The 22,052-nt window shown below is 41.0% G+C and overlaps 2 protein-coding genes across 3 annotated transcripts; one reads left to right on the top strand and one right to left on the bottom strand.

Annotated features, from left to right (window-relative positions):
* Positions 1-7,741: 7,741 nt before the first annotated feature.
* Positions 7,742-20,086, top strand: LOC139073217 (uncharacterized). 2 transcript variants are annotated; one of them, XM_070556189.1, is made up of 9 exons: positions 7,742-7,921; positions 8,002-8,179; positions 8,257-8,333; positions 8,413-8,599; positions 8,681-8,929; positions 19,210-19,381; positions 19,492-19,640; positions 19,716-19,891; positions 19,968-20,086. In XM_070556189.1, the coding sequence occupies exons 4-8, from the start codon at positions 8,590-8,592 to the stop codon at positions 19,877-19,879; spliced, it is 744 nt and encodes a 247-aa protein (XP_070412290.1). In that variant the 5' UTR covers positions 7,742-7,921; positions 8,002-8,179; positions 8,257-8,333; positions 8,413-8,589; the 3' UTR covers positions 19,880-19,891; positions 19,968-20,086. The 2 variants fall into 2 exon arrangements, with proteins under 2 accessions (XP_070412290.1, XP_070412291.1); XM_070556190.1 differs by lacking the exon at positions 7,742-7,921 and having other exon boundaries at positions 8,149-8,333.
* A 33-nt stretch (positions 20,087-20,119) lies between these two features.
* LOC129160176 (P2X purinoceptor 7-like) lies at positions 20,120-21,660 on the bottom strand. The gene is made up of 4 exons (XM_070556139.1): positions 21,446-21,660; positions 21,307-21,373; positions 21,029-21,180; positions 20,120-20,964 (listed from the first exon to the last, which is right to left on the bottom strand). The coding sequence occupies exons 1-4, from the start codon at positions 21,658-21,660 to the stop codon at positions 20,805-20,807; spliced, it is 594 nt and encodes a 197-aa protein (XP_070412240.1). The 3' UTR covers positions 20,120-20,804.
* Positions 21,661-22,052: the final 392 nt, after the last annotated feature.

Genomic DNA, 22,052 nt, shown 5'->3' with positions numbered 1-22,052 from the left:
TGCTGGACAGAAAGAAACCTGTTTTACACAATAGTTTTAGTTCTGGTCAAAAGTGTCAGTGAGCTGCATGTAAATAACACAAAGTTTAAGACTGAACTTACGAAATCCAAAAACAGATTCTTTAAATTTGAGGAGACGTGCAACCATTTCATAAGTACTTGACCAGTGTGTGGGGCAGTCATTCACAACAGTTAGGCCGCACTCATCCACTGTCAGTGAGCCATGTCATGTTAGACATTTTGGAGATAAAAAGTCCAAGACTGATATGGTGTGTCAGTAAGGGCTGGTAATTCTTGCTTCTCTGGATTTGCAGTACAATTTAGATGACAAAACTTTCTGTGTGTTGAATTTAGGTGATGGGAGCTTTCCTTGTGATGAACTGTACGATCATATCTGAGAGGTTTGTGACAGCGGCGTATCCATGCTTCATCATTTTTCTTAGAGGTTTGGCTTTTCACCATTCGGACACGATCTGAGCTTTTAAAGAGGTATGGAAGGGAGGGGGCTGTGGGAACTGCGGGGCTAACACAAAAAGAAACTTCATGCGCCATTACACACATTAGGCTAAGGCGGGGGGGCCAAGGCCATCTGGTCGTTGAACAATACGCCATTGATGCTAGGGCGCGGGGGGCAAGGTCAGGGGGTCATTGAACAATAGGCCTGAAAGGTCAAGAGGTCAAAGAACAATAGACCTGTCAAAATGTTTGATGAAAGGTGGGTTATTATATCTCTTTAGTGTTCCATATAGTGTTAGTATGGTTAAAAGGTGTAGTGTAGTTGGTTGTGGTAGCTCTGTGGGGTTGCACTCCTTTCCACTGGACTTAGAAATTAGGCGCCAGTGGTTGCGCGCAATCGGTGTACAGGATAACAGTCAGCTCCCGCCTGGTGCTGTAGTCTGCAACCAGCATTTTACCCGCGATTCCTTCGCCAACATGATGGAGTTTGAAATGGGTTATTCTGCACGTCTCCATTTGAAGAGGGAGGCTGTTAGGTAATTTAATCTATGTTCGGTAATTTAATCTAGCATTATTCACTATTATGTTGCGTATTTTAATTTATACTATTGTTCTTATATTACCTTAAACTTAAATTACCTTAAAGGAAGTCAGAACACCCACACAGAGGGATTAGATTCTTAATTTGGTAAACTGTAACAAACCTATTAAACAGACAGACAATCTCTGCAAAGTGTGAAACTCTGCGGAGGGTGAGAGTGAATCAGACCATCACACACGGAAGCCATTTTCCTCTCACAAAGGAGCCGGAGCTCATGGAGGGGTTTTTATTGAATACAAAATGTTCACACCCACAAATTCCACAATCACAAGAGAAGTTTCTAGAGTTGAGCTAATTTTCCTACCTGACCAGTTTGCTTTTAACTAATGGAAAACACTTTGTTCTTAGAATTCACAGGACAAAGGAAAACTTCAGATACTGGATCAAAATGCCTAAAGCAGAAAGGAGTTTCTGAAAACACCCAAACGTAAAAACAAGTAAGGTCAGGTTTTTCCCCAACACATTTAACAAAAGATTTCACAACAAAGATGAACAAATAAAAATACCTAACAATCCCTCCTGATGTTCATTTTTGTTGTCTTAACAAATCAGAGTAAGATGTCACTAACCCAATAATCAATGAGCACGAATTATGAATTAATACGAGGATTTTAGTTTAACAATAACCCAAACACCAAAATCTACTTTATCCTGCGTGCCTAGCTTTATTAAGATAACCATAACAGATGCAAGAAACTTTAACACGAGTTGATATGAATTATCAGATACCAACAAACTCAGTCGATTCGTTGGATTTCAGGAAATTGCTAGAGGGGGAAAGTTGATGTTAAAACAATGTTTTCCATAGAATGGTGTTGCCCTTCCGTCGCTATGAGACAGACGAGTCATCACAGACCCAGACTCTCCTTCTTCAGCTCAAATGTCCTCGTAAGGACGCCCATCTTCACGCAACGTGAAGTGGGGGGCAGAGAGCCAACCTGCGGTGTGACAGGAGAGAGAGAGACATTCTGAGATGGTGAGGGGATGTCTTTTAGACAGGGAGCCATGAAACCAGACGGGAGATTTGGGGTACTGGATACGTCGTTGGAGGCAGGTCACAGTGTCGTGTGGACGGACCCAGGAGGGGTCTCAAACACCAGATGTTGATTCCGTTGTCCCTCCCAACTGCTGCTATTCCTCTCGTTCCATCAGATGCTGAGGGGCAGTTTCAGAGCAAAGTGCGATCTCCCATCATCAGCAGCGACATGGTGGATTGGCCCTGCAAGCTGAAGGCAGATCGTTTACTTATCTGCCGTCCTGGCGAGCCTGCATGCATTCCATCTGATGATGGTCAGTTGTAGTGGCCTCTCAGCAGTATGCAGCAGTGGGAGGGATGAGATGAGTGACCTTGACGCCTCATTTGTGGTGGTATCACATGCAACAGGACCCCAAACTCCTTGGTTTCATGGCCTGCAGTGAGAAAGCGCAAAAGAGTCATTGTGGCTTTTTGACATCTTCAACAACAACCATTCAGCTGTATCCAGTCCAGTTTGAATTAATGGGGCTCAAATTCACCTGAAATTTACCAACATAGTCCATTCGGGTATCATCTCTAAGCTGGAATCAACTCATATAATCATCAGCAAAGTACATTCATCAATTCATGTTCCATGCTGCATTAAACAACCCACACTATTAGTTTATGTAACCCAATAAGTGATTGATAAGACTCATTTAACAAGAAGTTTTTAGGTTTATGAAAAAGCCAAACACCTTTCTGTAAAAACAGTAAGTCAAACCATTATGGCCAGATATCTCACCTTGGCAAAGAGTCTGCTTATGACAAGAATCCAAGAAACAAACACAAAATCTCACATCAGGATGTTCTTACTTGTTTACGGATCAGGCAACTTAAAGGCAAAATAAAACATTTAACCAACAGTCATAGTAAAAGAAAAGATGTGAATACATCACTCCAGGAGTTAGAAAACCAAACTGAATAAACTTAAACAACAGTAACTTATTATAACACAGAATCATTAGATTTGAAAAGACTGTCTCAGCAAAAGCTATGTATACTGGGTCAGAACTCAGAACATTTCTGTCTCTTTTGTCCTTTACTGATAAAGATCTGAGACAAACCTTTGTTGGCTCAGAGCCAGAAAACACTTATCTGATCACTCTGTTCAGCATGACAGGTTTGACACCTTCCTTCAGAAATACCTCTTCCGACTAGGGGAACTGGTCAAACGTCTCCCAGCAACAGCAGATTTTGAAAAACAAATCAAATGAAGATTTAACAATATCAGGGAAAATTCGCACTCCCAGAAAGTAAAAAGTAAAGATAAACCCAATATACAATTAACTGCAATTTTAGTTTCCTTTTTCCAGTACCTCTAGATTCATACTTTCTCATACATGCACAGACAGAACAGAACCGACAGAAAGACAGAACCGGTTCAAACTTCAAAATTGTAGCTACACAATCACACTTAGAAGAACCTTCAGGTTTTATACACTCAAAAACTCAGATATGCACACACACTGATGCTCAGAACTGCAGTTGACTTACACACACACACACACAACATTCCTTGAAGTCCTGAGTCACCATACCTACACGACAGCTTTCACACACACAGAAACACGGATATCCACTGAAGCACAGCTCACAGCTGGGTTTTTAACACTTTAACACAGCTTTTCACAGACACAGAAACACAATGAGTCAGCAGACAGCACAAAATGACAAGGAGTGAATTTTAGAACGGTTTGGATTACTTTAGCCAATTACAACGATGATTCTTAATTTGGGTACCTTTCTGCACCATGAACTATTTATTTAACATCCCAGCGACAGTATGATTTTTAGCATCTATCCTTTCCTACTCGACACCAGCACATGGACTCCGTGCTGCGTGTATAGGGGTTCACAACGGTTTTAGGCCCACTACACATTCTCCTGTATTTACCTACAGCCACGGTTCACGTTTCAGTGCTACCTCTACGTTCACACGTGTAACCCTTAAATGGACACGAAAACGACTTTTCGTGCGTGAATGCCTAGTCACCACACTCAGCTTAAAAACACACTGCCAACTAGTTATTTAGGAAAAGGGTGCAATTTAATTTAGGTACTTACTTGGCGTTCCTCGTCCTGGTAGACAGAACCATAGACGGAAGCTCGCCTGCGGAGCAGCCGGCCGGAGAGCAATTTTAGCTGGCCGGACTTTTATGAGGAAGTAGCCATGCGGCTCCCCGAAGGCGATCTCCCACCAGAAGGCATCTGCTACCCTTAAAGGACGACACAGAGAGAGAGAGAGAGAGAGAGTGTAGATTTATTATTCATAATTTCCATGACCCTGAATCGATATGCGAGAGCTGGGCGCAGAAAGCCTGTCCATGGAGCCAAACGGAGCCTTACCCCCACTCAGCTCACAGACAAAGCCCTCAGCTCACCAGCTTTGCATTGCCCGCATCCTCCACCACTTGTTAAGTAATTTTAATCTATGTTCGGTAATTTAATCTAGCATTATTCACTATTATGTTGCGTATTTTAATTTATATTATTGTTCTTATATTACCTTAAACTTAAATTACCTTAAAGGAAGTCAGAACACCCACACAGAGGGATTAGATTCTTAATTTGGTAAACTGTAACAAACCTATTAAACAGACAGACAATCTCTGCAAAGTGTGAAACTCTGCAGAGGGTGAGAGTGAATCAGACCATCACACACGGAAGCCATTTTCCTCTCACAAAGGAGCCGGAGCTCATGGACAGTGTTGGGAACGTTACTTTAAAAAGTAATTAGTTATAGTTACTGATTACTTTGTCAAAAAAGTAACTCAGTTACTAACTGAGTTACAAGATCATAAAAGTAACTAATTACCAACAAAAGTAACTACTTAGTTACTTTTTTCATTAAAGCATGCAAGAATTACTACAATAGTAAAATATAAATGACTAATGACTGAACATAATAAAATGTATGTCCAAATGTTTTATATAAACCTGAATAATTTAAACAAATAAGCACTTAACAGGAGGAACTACTAATAGGAACATTACACTAATCTAGACTATTAAAAGGTCACTGTGTGATATTTAACAAAAACCCAATCAGCTAAAATTTAAAATTGCAAATAGAAACACCTGTAAAGGTTCCCGAGCCTTTAAATGGTCTCTCAGTCTAGTTAAATTACAGAAATAAATGTAATTTTGCACAGTATTCTGATTTTTCCAGCTTCACATAATTGTGTGTTTTTAGTAGCATTTCTGTTGCTACTAATCTAGTAACGGTTAAATAAATAAATAAATATCCTTTAAAATGACACTAGAAGAGGCACAAGCCTGATGGAGGACTTAAATGTACTAACGTGGGTCAGACCCAAACACAGAAGAGCTGAAGCTGGGTGGTAAACACACACAGGTAGTTCTGATAACACCTGAGCTCCATGCCATCTGAGACTGATGCATCAGTGTTACAGCGGGACTAAAGACATGATCAGAAACAGGTTACAGCTGGATGATCTAGGAAGGTAGAAGATCAGGACGTCTGAGCGGTGAACAGGTGAGCGGACCTTCGGGACGTCCCGCTGTCACACCAAGGGCACGGCTGCAGACCCGCAGATTCGCTGCTGCAGCAACAAATCTGCGGGTCTGCAGCCGTAGACTATTCATCACGTCTTCCTCGTTCTTCACAGGCCATAATGCTCTTAAATATCTGCCTCTTTAGCTCCTGATCAGCTGACGACAGCTTCAACACACACCGCACTGCTTAACGCACGCATTTCCTTACCAGTAACAGGAACAACGTTTTGATAAAAGAAGACGTAATTAATTAGTTTGCTTGTTACAGAAAGACATATTTTTTATTAACGCGGTTATTTTAAACGGAGTTATTCCCGTTGTGTCTACAGAATGCAGCGACTGAGACCGTGAGGGTCTCCGCCCACCCGGCCAATCATCATAGTGTTTGTAAGTGCGTTACCGACACCTCTCTCTCCCTGGCTGCAGCTGAAGTGTGGCGGTCGGAAAGCCTCACGCTGCTGCTCAACGTTCGACAAGCACATAGTAACGCACAGCGTTCCGTCCCCAGTAACGGTAACGGCGTTGCAACGGCGGGAAAAGTAATTAATTAGATTATTCCGTTACCTCTAAAAGAACGCCGTTAGAAACGCCGTTATACTTAAACGGCGTTACTCCCAACACTGCTCATGGAGGGGCTTTTATTGAATACAAAATGTTCACACCCACAAATTCCACAATCACAAGAGAAGTTTCTAGAGTTGAGCTAATTTTCCTACCTGACCAGTTTGCTTTTAACTAATGGAAAACACTTTGTTCTTAGAATGCACAGGACAAAGGAAAACTTCAGATACTGGATCAAAATGCCTAAAGCAGAAAGGAGTTTCTGAAAACACCCAAACGTAAAAGCAAGTAAGGTCAGGTTTTTCCCCAACACATTTAACAAAAGATTTCACAACAAAGATGAACAAATAAAAATACCTAACAGAGGCCATGCCCACCGTGGCTCTTCCACGAATTAGATGCAGCCCACCGACTCTGCTCCCCCACCATGGCGGGCTCCAATCTGAGGTGAATAAGCCAATTCAAAGTTTTAACATCTTCTAAAGACAATTCCCTACCTAAATGCAAAGTTTGAGAGACGTGGTTCACTCCATTTAGTTAATATCAGCCTACACTGCCTTCGGGCTAATTTGTCAAGTTCACAAAATGTGGAACGGGATGTAAGGTTAGAATCGGCGGCGAATCGGAACATTTCTCGAAGCCCTGGCCGACAAAAAGGTCCACATGACTATTTCTGTCAGGCTCGGAGAAAATTCGGGTTGTTTTTGTGTCAGTCGGTAATTCTGCAGTGGCTCTAATGCAGCACTAGTTGACAGACATCATTACAGCGTGAAATCCAGCTTTACACCAAAGCCTGACCCGGTTCTGTGAGGAATTCTGTTCAGGAGGTCGCATTTCAGGTTCTTCACATCATATGTGACTGACTTTTACGTTATAATAACGATCACACACTAGGAATGTTATAAAGCGCCTATATATATATATTTCGGACAGTTTCTTTTGTATATTATCTGACTTTATAAACTCCAACAACAATGTGCTTCTATTGTTTTTTTTTTCCAGGCTAAATCTACCCAAGACGTTGGCTGTCAGACTGATTTAGTAATCTGCAAAAATGCACTTGTCCAGGCTCATGTAAAGCCTTACCGACGTAGCAAACGTGAATTATTTTTAATAATCTTCTATGTAAACATTTTATTATTACCTTCTAGTTTTTATTTGTTTTACAGATTATTGTTACACGTGATTTTATGCTCTTTTAAACATTTATAAATGTGCTGCTTCTTTGTATTTTACATAGCCACACAGTTTAGAGCTCCCAGCCGCAGTGTGTCTTGTGACACAGGGACCGTGACGGAAATTCATCTTCCACAAAGTCCCAAAGCTGCGTCCACACCCCTGAAAAGACCAAGATGTGAGGTGTCTGTTGTTGATCCCAGCTTCCACCTCAATGACAGTGCAAGCTCAGTGAACTGTTAAAGGTAAAAAAAAATTATAACATTTTAGAATTTTTAAGATATGACCATATATATAAATGTATGTGTTCTATACAGCTCTTTCACTGAGGTCCATCCACAAAAGGACAAGAAGTACATTGTTCATGAGAAACAGTTGCTGGGGCTGTTCAGATGGTGTCCCGTTTGTACCGGGCGTTGTGTTGTGAACACGACGACAATCGGCACACTGCTCCGTGTGACACAACGGTGTTCATGCTGTGAGCACTACAATGAGTGGTCCAGTCAGCCCATGGTGAACAGCATCCCAGCAGGAAACCTCCAGCTCTGTGCTGCTGTCCTTTTCACAGGCTCATCATTTAGCCAGATTTCTAAGGTATAGCCCAAAAATGTTTATGTTAGTTTTGATAAGGTCTGTGCATCTTTCATTTCATGATGTAACTTTTCATATTTTAGTTCCTGGGTGCCTTCAATGTGCAGGGACTGTCCAAGCAGACATTCTATCGACATCAGGCAAAGCTGTTAATTCCAACATTGAGCTGGCAGTGGCAGCTAGAGCAAGCTGATATCATCCAGGAGGCTACTGAATCTGGACCTGTGACTCTTGGTGGTTACATGCGAGCTGATTCACCTGGTGAATACGTTTAAATTTATTTATTTTATTCCTTTGCTATCAAATGTAAATTAAGTAATAACTTGCATTTCTTGAAGGACACTCAGTCAAATATGGCAGCTACACCATGATGGATCTCAAAAGAAACAAAGTTATTGATATCCAACTTGTACAGGTACAACATTACCTGATGATTCCAATGCATTTCATGGTTAATTATTCACAGATCAATGGAGAATTATGTTTATTTTCAGAGCAATGAAGTTGGAAATAGTGTGCGAATGGAGAAGGAGGGATTTGTGTGAAGTCTGAGCACACTTTTGGAGAGGGGGGTAGATGTGCAGCAAGTTGTGACTGACCGCCACACAGGAGTGCAGAAGTATTTGCGGGAGGAAAAAAAGGAAATCAGTCACTACTTTGACCCCTGGAACATGGGAAAAGGTAATCTTTGGGGATGTATATAGTGAATATTACAGGATTTTTTTTTTTCGATTTTAAATGTGGGTCTATTTGGCTCTCCAGGAATTGGTAAGAAAATCGAAGAGCTGGGGAAGAGAAAGACGACCCAGGATGTGAGACTGTGGAAGCAAAGTGTGGTGAACCACCTCTACTGGTCAGCATCCAGTTCCTCCTCAGGACAGGAGGCAGTAGCTAAGTGGACTTCAGTTGCCAACCACATCCAAAATGTGAACAGCCATGACAACGCCCTGTTCCCTAGCTGTCTGCATGCACCTCTGGATGGAGAACAGGCAAGACAGTGGCTCAAACCAAGTAAGTGTAGCATGTGCTCATTACAGCTGAGCCTTTACTGTTTGGTTTATTTACATTTAAAACACGTCACCCCACAACAGAATATTTGTCTTCACCTCCTTCAACATGGAGAAATATTTTTGGAGCATGAGAGTTACAGACATCTATGGCAAGCCAAATGAGCATTTATTCTGATATCAGGATATCAGCCAGAATTGTCATGAACATGTAAGCCATTTCTGTCCACTAGTTAACTAGTTAGACATGTTTGTGTCAACTAGTTAAATATCGAGGGTGAAAATGTGCCCACTAGTTAACTAGTGACAGCAGAAATGCGCACTAGTTAACTAGTGAACACATTTAGGCTTCAGTAGTTAACTAGTTGACACAAAAACTGCTCACTAGTTAACTAGTAAAAGCAGAAATGCATAGCAGTCAGCTACTTGAAGGTATTTGTCTCACTAGTTAACTAGTGAGGGTCAAAATGTGCACACTAGTTAACTTGTGGTAGACATAAATGCGCACTAGTTAACTAGTGAACATATTTTGGCTTCACTAGTTAACTAGTTGACACATAAATGGCTCACTAGTTAACTAGTAAAGACCAAAATGCATACCAGTCAGCTAGTTGAAGGTTTTTGTGTCTCACTAGTTAACTAGTGATGGCCAAAATGTGCACACTAGTTAACTTGTGGTAGACATAAATGTGCACTAGTTAACTAGTGAACACATTTTGGCTTCACTAGTTAACTAGTTGTCACATAAATGGCTCACTAGTTAACTAGTAAAGGCCAAAGTGCATACCAGTCAGCTAGTTGAAGGTTTTTTGTGTCTCACTAGTTAACTATTGATGGCCAAAATGTGCACACAAGTTAACTAGTGAAGGCTTAACTCCTAACTAGTTAACTAGTTGGAGTAGGTCAGTGCCACTAGTTAACTAGTGAACCATTAATGGCTCATTGTCCAAACTAGTTAACTAGTGAGGACATAAATGTATACTAGTAAACTAGTTCAAGTCTACATTCACACTAGCTAGCTAGTTGCGCAGAATTCTAATTAGGAGGCGGAGAATTTCTCAAATTAAGACTCTCTATTGGCTCCCTGTGTCAAAATAAAATATGACAACCAATCACAGTGCGGAATTTCGTAAAATCCCACCCCAAACATTTGCATGCGGCACACAAGTTAACATGCTGGCCAGAGGAACCTCAGCTAGTGAACTAGTAGTGGCTTCAGTGTGACACTTACATGTAAACTTGTGAAGGCAGAACTGCTCACTAGTTAACTAGAGAGGGTACAAATGTCCACTAGTTAACTAGTGAGGTGCAAAATAAGTGTCACTAGTTCACTAGTGGGCCCCAAATCGCCCACAAGTTAACTAGTAAGGTGCAGATATGCTCACTAGTTAACTATTGAGGTGCAGATTTGCTCACTAGTTAACTAGTGCGCCCTAAAGCGCCCACTAGTTAACTAGTAAGGTGCAAAAAAGCATCACTAGTTAACTTGTAAAGTGCAGATATGCTCACTAGTTAACTAGTGGGCCCCAAAATGTCAACAAGTTAACTAGTAGGGTGCGGATTTGCTCACTAGTTAACTAGTGAGGCACAGATATGCTCACTAGTTAACTAGTGATGTGCGGATTTGCTCACTAGTTAACTAGTGAGGTGCAGATTTGCTCACTAGTTAACTAGTGTGCTCTAAAGCACCCACTAGTTAACTAGTAAGGTGCAAAAAAGCATCACAAGTTAACTTGTAAAGTGCAGATATGCTCACTAGTTAACTAGTGGGCCCCAAAACGCCAACTAGTTAACTAGTAGGGTGCGGATTTGCTCACTAATTAACTAGTGAGGCACAGATATGCTCACTAGTTAACTAGTGAAGTGCGGATTTGCTTACTAGCTAACTAGTGAGGCGCGGATTTGCTCACTAGTTAACTAGTGAAGTGCGGATTTGCTCACTAGTTAACTAGTGAGGTGCGGATTTGCTCACTAGTTAACTAGTGAGGTGCGGATTTGCTCACTAGTTAACTAGTGAGGTGCGGATTTGCTCACTAGTTAACTAGTGAGGTGCAGATATGCTCACTAGTTAACTAGTGAGGTGCAGATATGCTCACTAGTTAACTAGTGCGCACAAGACGCACACTAGTTGCTGTTTTTGGAGCAATCTAGTTTACTTGTTATGTAAAAATGTGTTCTTACTAGTTAACTAGTGACAAATTTACCTTCACTAGTTAACTAGTTGACATATTTGGCCTTTCTAGTTCACTTGTAATGGGACAGGAAGCACTCACTAGTTAACTAGTGAGCATATCTGCATTATAATTTTTTCTCACTAGCTTATAGAGGGCAAACTGAGCCTTACATGTTAAGTAGTGAACACAAAACACTGTCACTAGTTAACTAGCTGCAGAAAAATGCCCCTAAAACTAGTAAATTTGTGGAATTTGAATAAATACACACTTGGCTGGCATTCTGTGTAACATGTTAACTAGTTCGACCGCTGTACTGCTCACTAGTTAGCTAGTGAGCAAATCCGGCCTTTACATGCAAATGAAGAAATGCAGAACAGCAATGTGATTGGTCCATGTAGGACTGAGAAACAGAGAAAGTATGGCGGACTCTGTTCAGGCTGTTCTAAGAGAAAATTTGATAAACTAAGATCGTTTGAGCACATAAATATGTTTTGACGATATTTGTAGCGAGAAAGTTGTGGTGTATTGCTGTAATCTTTGTTCAGTTAACGTGTGCAGTCTTTAGTTTTCAGTTATTAGTCTGAAAAAGCCTGGAGGCGGAAGGCAGCGGCAGACAGCATGTCTGTTTCTGTTGACAGGAAAGTGCAGAAACTCCGCAGAAATCTCCGTCAGATATATTGTTTCACATTTGTACGGAAGCGACAAGTTTATAATAATAAAAAAGGCTCTATTTTACATACATTGCTGTAAAGCCTGCCAGCACTCATAGTGTTTTAAAGGTATAAATTTGCGAGGAGATGTAGCACCTAGTGCTGGTGGTCTAGTGACTAACGCGTTCGCCTGCAATGGTGAAGGTCGCGGGTTCGATACTGGATCATACACTTTAGTTTTGTACATTATTTCACTTCTTTTCTTTTGCATAATTTTTGTATTTATGTCAACAAGAAACAAAATACGTAACGGATTAGTGGGCAGAGTCACACACACACACACACACACACACACACACACACACACACACACACACACACACACACACACAAAACATGTAAACAAGTATTTTATGAGTATGAATCTGATTATTGCCGACAGTCGATATTTAAGCATGTGTGTCCCCCTTCCTCAATCCATCCTCGCAAAATAAAATCATCGGCACAGCACAGCAGGCTTTCTCTTGATCCAGAACTAGCACTTCGAAATTGATCATGTCCGCGGCCATCTGCTGCACAATCAGCTGCTCGCATCGCGGGAAACATTGAAAACAGCTTCATGAACTGAGACACAACAGGGTTAACATCGACAAAAAAATCCACAAATAAATCTAAATAATTAATGCCATTTCCGTCTTTTTCGTTGAAATATACAAATAGCAGATCATAAATCTAGAGCAGAAAAAGCTGCTGCAGGAAGCAGGGTCTGTAGTTATTCATGCACCAATTCATCAATGTGATTATTGATCAAGATCAGGTAAACTGATATTAATGTTGCAACATTTCATTTGATCATCTGAATGATACCACACAACTGAATGACCTGTTGAGTCTCTGCATATTCAGGTATTTACTACGGAAAACAAACAACAGCAGGCAGCAGCAGGACTCCCCATGTTATTTCTCGGGTCGCTGGCCCGCGGTCGTCGGGGCCGCTGCGGTCAGCTCTTAGCCGGGAAGCCCTCGTTCGGCTGCGTGGGCTGCTTCACCGTGGACCAGCTCCCAGCAGCCGCTGGTCGGGAGAAACGCTCTGGCTGCAGCTCCGATCAGACCCTACCAACACCTCGCCACAGACAGCACCGCATTAAAAGCCCACAATTACGACCCGCTCCCCATGTTACAGTTCTCAAGCACTGATGAACACATACATAACCCACAACAGCTATGAAATGTGTGTTATTTACGGCAAAAAGGAGATATTTTTCAAGCCGACGTGCCAATGTTAACCGCAGTTGGCTTGGAAATGTGCTGATTTTATTATTTTTATCAATTAAAACCCCCCTCGTTTGCTCTTACGTTTTACGAAAACGCAATATTAATTAAAGCACGCTTTAGTGATCAGCATGTAAAGCAAAGAAGAAATGTGAACATTTCAACCCATTTCGAACCAACCAGTAATATGATTTCTTAATACGGTGCAGCGGCAGCATTTAAAAACCAAAATATAGTTTTTACTCTCCAAAAAAAGGAGAAGACAGTCACGGTGCAGCAACCCATTTTAGTCCATTAATCTCCACAATAAATATCCAGACAGAGAATTTCTACGGCCTCGCTGTAAACTCCAATGTCACCCAGGACCAGTCTTAAAGAGACAACGCGCTTAAAGGGAAAGTGTGTAGATTTCTGGCAATAGGGGGTAGTAAATACCAAAGTCACTGCAAACAAGCTGTATTTTTTGTTCAAGTGAGGACCTTACTAACTAATGCTCATAAAGCCAACAAAACCCTCTGGACTCTAGCTGTAACTCTCAAATTAGGATATGAGATTAATGACTCAGGTTCACGCTCCAATACATTAATTGTTTGAGAAATGCATCTTTTTATGTTGAGTGCCATCCGCCAAATAACACACGAGAAAAGGAAGAAGAAGAGTGTTGTTGCACAGTTTTCAAAGGAGTCAAAAACCACCAGCAAAACCATAAATACAGCTAAATAAACATAGAATCCAACATGGCGTCCTCCAGAGAGTCAGACCCTCGCCTGTGTATTTTATTACTATGAAGGGTACATGAACTGATTAGGAACACAATGTCATAGGGTCAAAGGTCAAGGTTGTGTGAGGTCATATATATATCAAAAATTGCCTGAACGGGTTGAATGATTTTGACCAAATCAGAGGTGATAGCTCCCTATCAAAGGTAGATAAACTGATCAGGTCACAACCTCATAGGGTCAAAGGTAAAGGTCGTGTGAGGCCGTATATATGAAAAATTGGTTTTTGTGTGCAATATCTTCTGAACAGGTTGAAATACTTTGACCAAATCGCAGGTGAGAACTCCCTATCTAAGGTAAATAAACTCATGAGGTACAAAACCTCATAGGGTCAAAGGTCAAGGTTGTGTGAGGCCGTATATATGAAAATTTGGCTTTTGTGTGCAATATCTCCTGAACGGGTTGAAAGATTTTGACAAAATCAGAGGTCATAACTCCCTATCAAAGGTAAATAAACTCATCACATACACAAGTTCATAGGGTCAGAGGTCAGTGTCATGAGAGGTAATATATATGACCAGTCAGGCATATCCCGCGACGCTCTGCATCGATTTGCAGGGCTTTCTTGTTTCTACAGAGTTTATGTAGGGTGCTGCTGGTTTGGGGTGTTATGTCAGCAGGCAGAGTTTAGGAGTCTGACAGCTGTGGGGAAGAAACTGTTTCGGGACCTGGTAGTCTTAGTCCATAGGCTCCTGTAGCGCTTCCCAGAGGGCAGGAGGGTGAAGAGTCCATTCGATGGGTGACTGGAGTCTGATGGTTTTCCCTGCCCTTTTCAGACACCAAGAAAAAAGGAGAGTAACTTTATTTTGTTTGTGTGATTTTATTTTGTTGTGTGACTACTGGTTGCAGTTCCCTGTTCAATTGATTGCTGTTCCCTGTTAAATTTAAAAAAGAAAAAAGTCTAAAGTTTTGTTTTGACTGGAGAGAACTAAAAAAGGTTACACTGTCTTCTGGTACTAGCTCAAAATAACAAGTGGTGCTTGCTGCAGAACCACAAAGGCGGAGCTGCACCAGAAGGTGGAGCTGCACCAGAGTCAGCCCCGCCCATTCCAGAATCAGCCCCGCCCATTCCATTAGAGTCAGTCTAATTCCTTCCAGTTGTCAGACTTGATAGCATTCTGGAACCAAAGAGGGTGTTGTAGCTAAAAAATGCGAGATTGAGGACGGAGTTGAGAAGTTAATTGAACAGTTTTTGTAAAGGTTCCATATAATTAAAAATCTAACTTTTGGAACTTTTAATCATGTTATATTGTCATTTCCTCATAAGAAACACGCCAAAGCCATTTTTAGCCTCATTCATGCATTTTCCTCCCATCTCAGCTTCAATTTGGTCTCCTCCCCCGAAGCGGGTCTGGTCTTGGTTCTCAAATCTGGATATTCTGTGAATTTTCTGACAAATTATTTCTGAAATGACTTCTACTGAGACACCGCCAATAAACCATACATCCCATCTCAGAGACACACTGGGCAGCACAATTACATGTAACGCCACTTGATTTATAACAGATGTGGTGGTGTAGTGGTTATGGAGTCAGGTTGACATGCTGTTTCGCCTCCCAGTAGTGTAAGTTTTAGGTAGTTTACAACCTCTTTTCTTCATTTCTAGCTACACTTGCCAGTACTATGTTTACAACAATTTACTGGTATACCGTTTAACATATAATGTGTTTATTTATTTATTTATTCGTTTATTTAGCCAGTGTGAGTCCATTTGTGAGCAGAGTTTCAACTAAAATGCTGTTTAGGAACGACCAAATTCAAAGAACTTTTAGCGACATAAATATTTTGCTGAAAAGAAACATTACAACTAAAATATAAACAAATTGAATGTGGCTAAATAGACTGCTGATGACCCCACCGAGAATCGAACCAGCATCAGCTGAGGGGAAAGCAAAAACCAACTCAGACGATTTTACCACTAGACTACCAGAGGCCATTCAATATACTGAAGTGCTGTTGTAGACCACTTTTATTAGACCAGCTGTAGGCAGATATTCGCTAAAAGAAACCTTTTCATTTCGAGATATATTCAGTCTTTGTCATGTAGCAAGTTATATTTATCTTGTTTAATTGGAGTATAGAACATAGCATTAACGACTGTAAACTAGTAACAGCCGTAATTCATGTGGGTCAGGTCAGTTTGCGATAAAGTTGAAAACAAAAACGGAAGTCAGTGGGCTAGGCTGAGTTTGCGTGAATGGGCGGGGTGCAGCTCCGCCTTTGTGGTTTTGCAGCGAGCACCCTCTCCAAAATAACCACAGTTTTTTCCCTCAGTGTCATTTGATCTATTTCTTGGGAAGATGGATGGATGGATGGATGGAGATATATATATATATATATATATATATATATATATATATATATATATATATATATATATATATCTCAATAATTATTTTTAATATAGCCTTTTTCAATACCAAACTTTCAATACCAAACAAAAATGAACTACAATAAAATTACTGGCACACTAAATTCCAATTCTCCTCAATGGGACTTGAACTCGCCAACTGATCTCCCTTACACGACACCAAACGAGGTGCTTTACTTGATTTGGGAGGGGGGAATAAAAGCAGTAAAACAATAAAACTTTGAACATTACAACACAAAGAGAAAATAAATAATGTTACAGCAATTGCGGAATCCCATCTGCGGGATTCGAACCCGCCGCAACGACCAACCAGTAGGTGTCAAACCATGACTAATGAGTGCAAGCCTTGGCGCTCAGGGACACCCATCAGTATGTGATTGTGAGGCCACAGCACATACGTTTTAGACTGGGTGAGATTCTTATACCCAACAGGAGTCTTCTGCCCGCCTTCTCATTAGAATATGCATAATTTGTGTTTCAGGCACTAGTTAACTAGTGAGCTGCTGCACTGCCACACATGTAAACTGGTGAAATTTCAATTGTTCCACTAGTTAACTAGTGGACAAAAATGGTCAGCTTGTATGTGTTTTTAGATGCAACTAGTTAACTAGTGAGCAAATCCGCACCTCACTAGTTAACTAGTGAGGTGCAGATATGCTCACTAGTTAACTTGTGAGGTACTAGTGAGGTGCAGATATGCTCACTAGTTAACTAGTGAGCATATCTGCACCTCACTAGTTAACTAGTGAGCAAATCTGCACCTCACTAGTTAACTAGTGAGCAAATCCGCACCTCACTAGTTAACTAGTGAGCAAATCCGCACCTCACTAGTTAACTAGTGAGCAAATCCGCACCTCACTAGTTAACTAGTGAGCATATCTGCGCCTCACTAGTTAACTAGTAAGCAAATCCGCACGTCACTAGTTAACTAGTGAGCATATCTGCGCCTCACTAGTTAACTAGTGAGCAAATCCGCACCCTACTAGTTAACTAGTTGGCGTTTTGGGGCCCACTAGTTAACTAGTGAGCATATCTGCACCTTACTAGTTAACTAGTGATGCTTTTTTGCACCTTACTAGTTAACTAGTGGGCGCTTAAGGGTGCACTAGTTAACTAGTGAGCAAATCTGCACCTCACTAGTTAACTAGTGAGCATATCCACACCTTACTAGTTAACTTGTGGGCGTTTTGGGGCCCACTAGTGAACTAGTGACACTTATTTTGCACCTCACTAGTTAACTAGTGGACATTTGTACCCTCTCTAGTTAACTAGTGAGCAGTTCCGCCTTCACAAGTTTACATGTAAGTGTCACACTGAAGCCACTACTAGTTTACTAGCTGAGGTTCCTCTGGCCAGCATGTTAACTTGTGTGCCGCATGCAAATGTTTGGGGTGGGATTTTGCAAAATTCCGCACTGTGATTGGTTGTCATATTTTATTTTAACATAGTGAGCCAATAGAAAGCCTCAATTTGAGAAATTCTCTGCCTCGTAATTAGAATTCTGTGCAACTAGCTAGCTAGTGTGAATGTAGGCTTGAACTAGTTTACTAGTATACATTTATGTCCTCACTAGTTAACTAGTTTGGACAATGGATGCATCAACTAGGTAACTAGTGAGCCTGCTACAATCAACTAGCTAGCTAGTGAGTCATTAATGGTTCACTAGTTAACTAGTGGCACTGCCCTACTCCAACTACTTAACTAGTTAGGAGTTTTGCCTTCACTAGTGAACATGTGGACACTTTGAACTGTCACTAGTTAACTAGTGAGACACAAAAACCTTCAACTAGCTGACTGGTATGCATTTTAGCCCTTACTAGTTAACTAGTGAGCCATTTTTGTGTCACCTAGTTAACTAGGAAGCCAAAATGTGTTCACTAGTCAACTAGTGGGCATTTCTTCTGTCACTAGTTAACTGGTGTGCACATTTTGGCCATCACTAGTTAACTAGTGAGACACAAAAACCTTCAACTAGCTGACTGGTATGCATTTTGGCCTTTACTAGTTAACTAGTGAGCCATTTTGTGTCACCTAGTTAACTAGTGAAGCCAAAATGTGTTCACTAGTTAACTAGTGAACATTTCCGTCTCCCACTAGTTAACTGGTGGGCTCATTTTGACCCTGACTAGTTAACTAGTGAGACACAAATACCTTCAACTAGCTGACTGGTATGCATTTTGGCCTTTACTAGTTAACTAATGAGCCATTTTTGTGTCAACTAGTTAACTAGTGAAGGTCAAAATGTGTTCACTAGTTAACTAGCGTGTACAGTTTGACCCTCACTAGTTAACTAGTTGACCTGTTGACAAGATATCAGAATTAATGCTCAAGCGGCTGGCCAAATTGGGCAAAGTTAACAAGTGGGATTTTTACATTCAGTAGTCAGCTAGTACGAGTTTTTGTACCTTACTAGTTGACTAGTAAAAACTAAATGTGTTTTAACTAGTTAACTAGTGGACATTGATCTGTCCACTAGTTAACTAGTGAACACACTGAGCAATACTAGTTAACTAGTAAGATATGAAACATTTTAACTAGTTAACTAGAGAGAATTTAGGCCTTACTAGTTAACTAGTTGACATTTAGGCTGTCACTATTTAACTAGTTGACACAAACATGGCTAACTAGTTAACTAGTGGACAGAAATGGCTTACATGTTCATGACAATTCTGGCTGATATTCTGATATCAGAATAAATGCTCATTTGGCTTGCCATAGACGTCACATGCAGCTGCTAAGGTCACACACCACCATTTGGCCAACAGCAATTAATTACTAAGAATAAAATGCTGTGCAGAAATTTAACCACAAGAGTGCACCACACAACTCATGGTTTTAGGCAGAACAGCCATAATTGACATAATATGTACTAAGATGCCGTAAGTAATGACCACACCTGTCTACAGCACTATTAGTCACTCTTTCATACATTTGTCATCTAAAAATGTCAGCTATGGGTAACTTTTTCTCAATGAAATAATAGCAACATTCTAAAGTTGATCAAATTGTAATTTATGTAATTAACATTTTCTACGTAGGCACAGCATCATGTGAGAAGCTCACTGCCATTCTGTTAGCTCCACGGTTTGTGAAGGACGTAGAGAAGATAAGCCCTCAGTACCACACATCCACCTTGGAGGCTTTCCACAGCCTCATCATCAGATTGACTCCAAAAAGTCAGGTCTTCTCCTTCAAAGGAATGCTGTCTAGGTAATGAATACAACACATGTTCAAATTAATGCCTCTAATTGTTCAAATTTTAGCATGAAATGTAGAATTTTGCCTAAAATGTACATGGTTTGTTTATTTGATTATTTCAGATTACAAATTGCTGCAATGCACTACAATGAAAATGCAGCACGCTCACATGCAGCAACAGCAACTGGTGAGCTGAGATATGCTGTAGTGTACCCAAAGTACAAACGTGGAGACTACACAGTGAGAGCCCTGAAGACCAATCCAACCTCATGTATGTCAGATATTGTATGATAAAACCAAAATGATGTCATGGAGAGCTATTGTAATACTGAAAACCCTTTTCCAGTATATGTGCACAAGCTTATGGACCTGCTGTTCGACTCTGTGGTGGTGGATCCTCTCCCATATCAGGAGTACTCGGACAAAATTCCGGTTCCACAACCGCTCTGTGCCCAGTTCCAAAGACCAGATAAACGGGATGCTGTGAGCAGGCACAGGTCCAGGTTTTAAAGTGCACGTAAGGTGAGCTACACAACAAGAGATTGTAATTATTAGTTAGTTTTCTACTCTGTGTGGTTTTTCCTTTTCTCCTCCTCAGCCAGGCTGCTCACCACTGTACGACAGAGGAGATACCTGTCGTCATTATGGATCTTTATGCTCATCCACTCGTGACTCATGCTGTCCACCTCCCAGATGTCTATTGATCTCTACAACCTTTCTGCTCTGTGGCTCCCATACAACTTGAAAATCTTGGCCATATGTAACATAACAAAACTCACCAGTCTTGCTTTTGTAAGTCATACTACAGTCATACTAATATTCCATTTTTCCTCAGAGCCTCTTGATCTTGTAACAGAAAATCCTGTGCTCCTGGGATCCATCTCCACGTTTGTCATCACAGTGAAAGCTACCTCCAGTCTAAGGAACCAAAGAAACATCACTGTTGGCCCAACCTATCCTCACATGGCTCCAGAATCTCTGCTTGTGGTTTAGAGTTTTGTCAAAAATCATGAAAGTTATGATCAGATTGTAATCTAACATTGTCTTAGTAGTAGCTATAATAAATGTTATCTTTGCAGCGCATTTGTGTCATTTTAAATACAATTATATTGATATTTTGATGTGTATAAATACATATATCACATTTATGAAATTATCATTCATTTTTACCTATTTGAACCTGCTCTAGAATAGACTTCATTAATCACACAGGGTGTAAACTCACTTGTTACAGCAGCATTAATTAACCCCGAATTTAGAACCTTACTGTTGTAAGAGCTCATTTGAAAGTGTGTGGCTATATGTGTGTATATATAAATAATGTCAAAGTGTAAAGAAGTGCATTTACCGTTTAGTGATTTATGCAGCTTTTTATGGACAGGAATCAATACAGGAAATATATATTATAACATTTATTTAATCCAAAAAATATATATTAGTTCAGAGGAGGGAGGAATCCTTTGTATGCACCGTCTTCTGGGAACTCCTGCCTTATTCTGGAGACAGCGCATGACGGTATCACAACACGAACGTGCTGTCCCAGGTAACCCCAACACCACCTGACCACATTCCGGTACGCCAGATGTCTGTAACAGCTGAGAAAGAGGTGGTATGAGTAATAAAGTATTCATAAAAAAAGTAATTTGACAGTTGTCTTACCTGTTGAGCTTAGTCTCCTGCATCTCCCCATAGAGTTGCAGAAAGGTGCCATAAACTGCCTGCAACACGTAGGGATTCAGAGCAACAGGCTCAAAACCAGGATGCTCAGTTATGCAGGAGGTTACACCCACCTGCTGACACCTGAGCATTACCTACGACAAAGAACAACTGATATCAGGGCTGTAAGAGTTCAATATTAGTATGATGTTAGTGATTGTGTAACAAATGTGTACATTACAGAATGCTTTTCTCATGGTGGGGTACTTTTATTTTTATACCTTGGGCATTTCTCTGCAGCACACATTTTCTCTGGCAGACAATGATGTGCAGTAGCCGCAGGTGCACCTGTTGAGGCAGTCATACAATATTACTTTTAGCTAAGCTAAATATAGCTAACTGTGGCTAAAAGCTACTTACCACTCAGAGACTGGACCCATTCGATGCCTTGATACTCCTGTTGGCTCGGCTCCAGGGGCCTCTGACAACTCACGAGCTAGTGGCTCAAAAAGATACGGTTCAGGACCGCTTGCTTCCCCCAATAAGCCCTCCTCCCTATACTCTGGGGAAGAAGGTGGGGAAAAGTCCTCCACCTCGAATGACTGCTCTGAGCTAGTGTCGCTCTCCGTCGCCATCTGTATTCAAATTTCAGTATGTCAATCACGGTTGTAGCTCCACCTTCTCGGTCTTACAGGAAACGCCTCTTTGGGCCGCATTTTTCAAATATGAAATGTGGGTGGAGTAAGACTGAGGGGGATATTACCACTACTTTAATGACACATGCAGGTGCACAGATATTTAACACGTTACACAAAGAGTACATCGTGGAGCTAATCACTTAAAGATCCACACCAGAGCATCTGCGCTCTCACACTTTCTCACACAATCTTTTAAGAGTGGGCTCAAGCGCCATGCTAAATAGGAGCTTGAAGCGTGTCTGTGACAGACCTGTGCTCAAGAGTACAATGTCGAGTGCTTCCCGTTCTAGATAGTGTTAACCCTTCTTTCACAGAATCTGATAGACTCC

The sequence above is a fragment of the Nothobranchius furzeri genome, chromosome 11 (genome assembly GCF_043380555.1).
Source record: "Nothobranchius furzeri strain GRZ-AD chromosome 11, NfurGRZ-RIMD1, whole genome shotgun sequence".
Classification (NCBI taxonomy): domain Eukaryota; kingdom Metazoa; phylum Chordata; class Actinopteri; order Cyprinodontiformes; family Nothobranchiidae; genus Nothobranchius; species Nothobranchius furzeri.
Note: the sequence above shows the minus strand (reverse complement) of the source record. Positions and strands in the feature narration are given on the sequence as shown.

Coding starts and splice junctions, on each gene's coding strand:
- LOC139073217 (XM_070556189.1), top strand. Junction 8,930..19,209: donor AAGACAGTGGCTCAAACCAA/GTAAGTGTAGCA, acceptor TTTTCTACGTAG/GCACAGCATCATGTGAGAAG. Junction 19,641..19,715: donor GAAGACCAATCCAACCTCAT/GTATGTCAGATA, acceptor ACCCTTTTCCAG/TATATGTGCACAAGCTTATG.
- LOC129160176 (XM_070556139.1), bottom strand. CDS start 21,660: ATGGCGACGGAGAGCGACACTAGCTCAGAGCAGTCATTCGAGGTGGAG. Junction 21,374..21,445: donor ATGGGTCCAGTCTCTGAGTG/GTAAGTAGCTTT, acceptor CTGCCTCAACAG/GTGCACCTGCGGCTACTGCA. Junction 20,965..21,028: donor CAGGAGACTAAGCTCAACAG/GTAAGACAACTG, acceptor CCTCTTTCTCAG/CTGTTACAGACATCTGGCGT.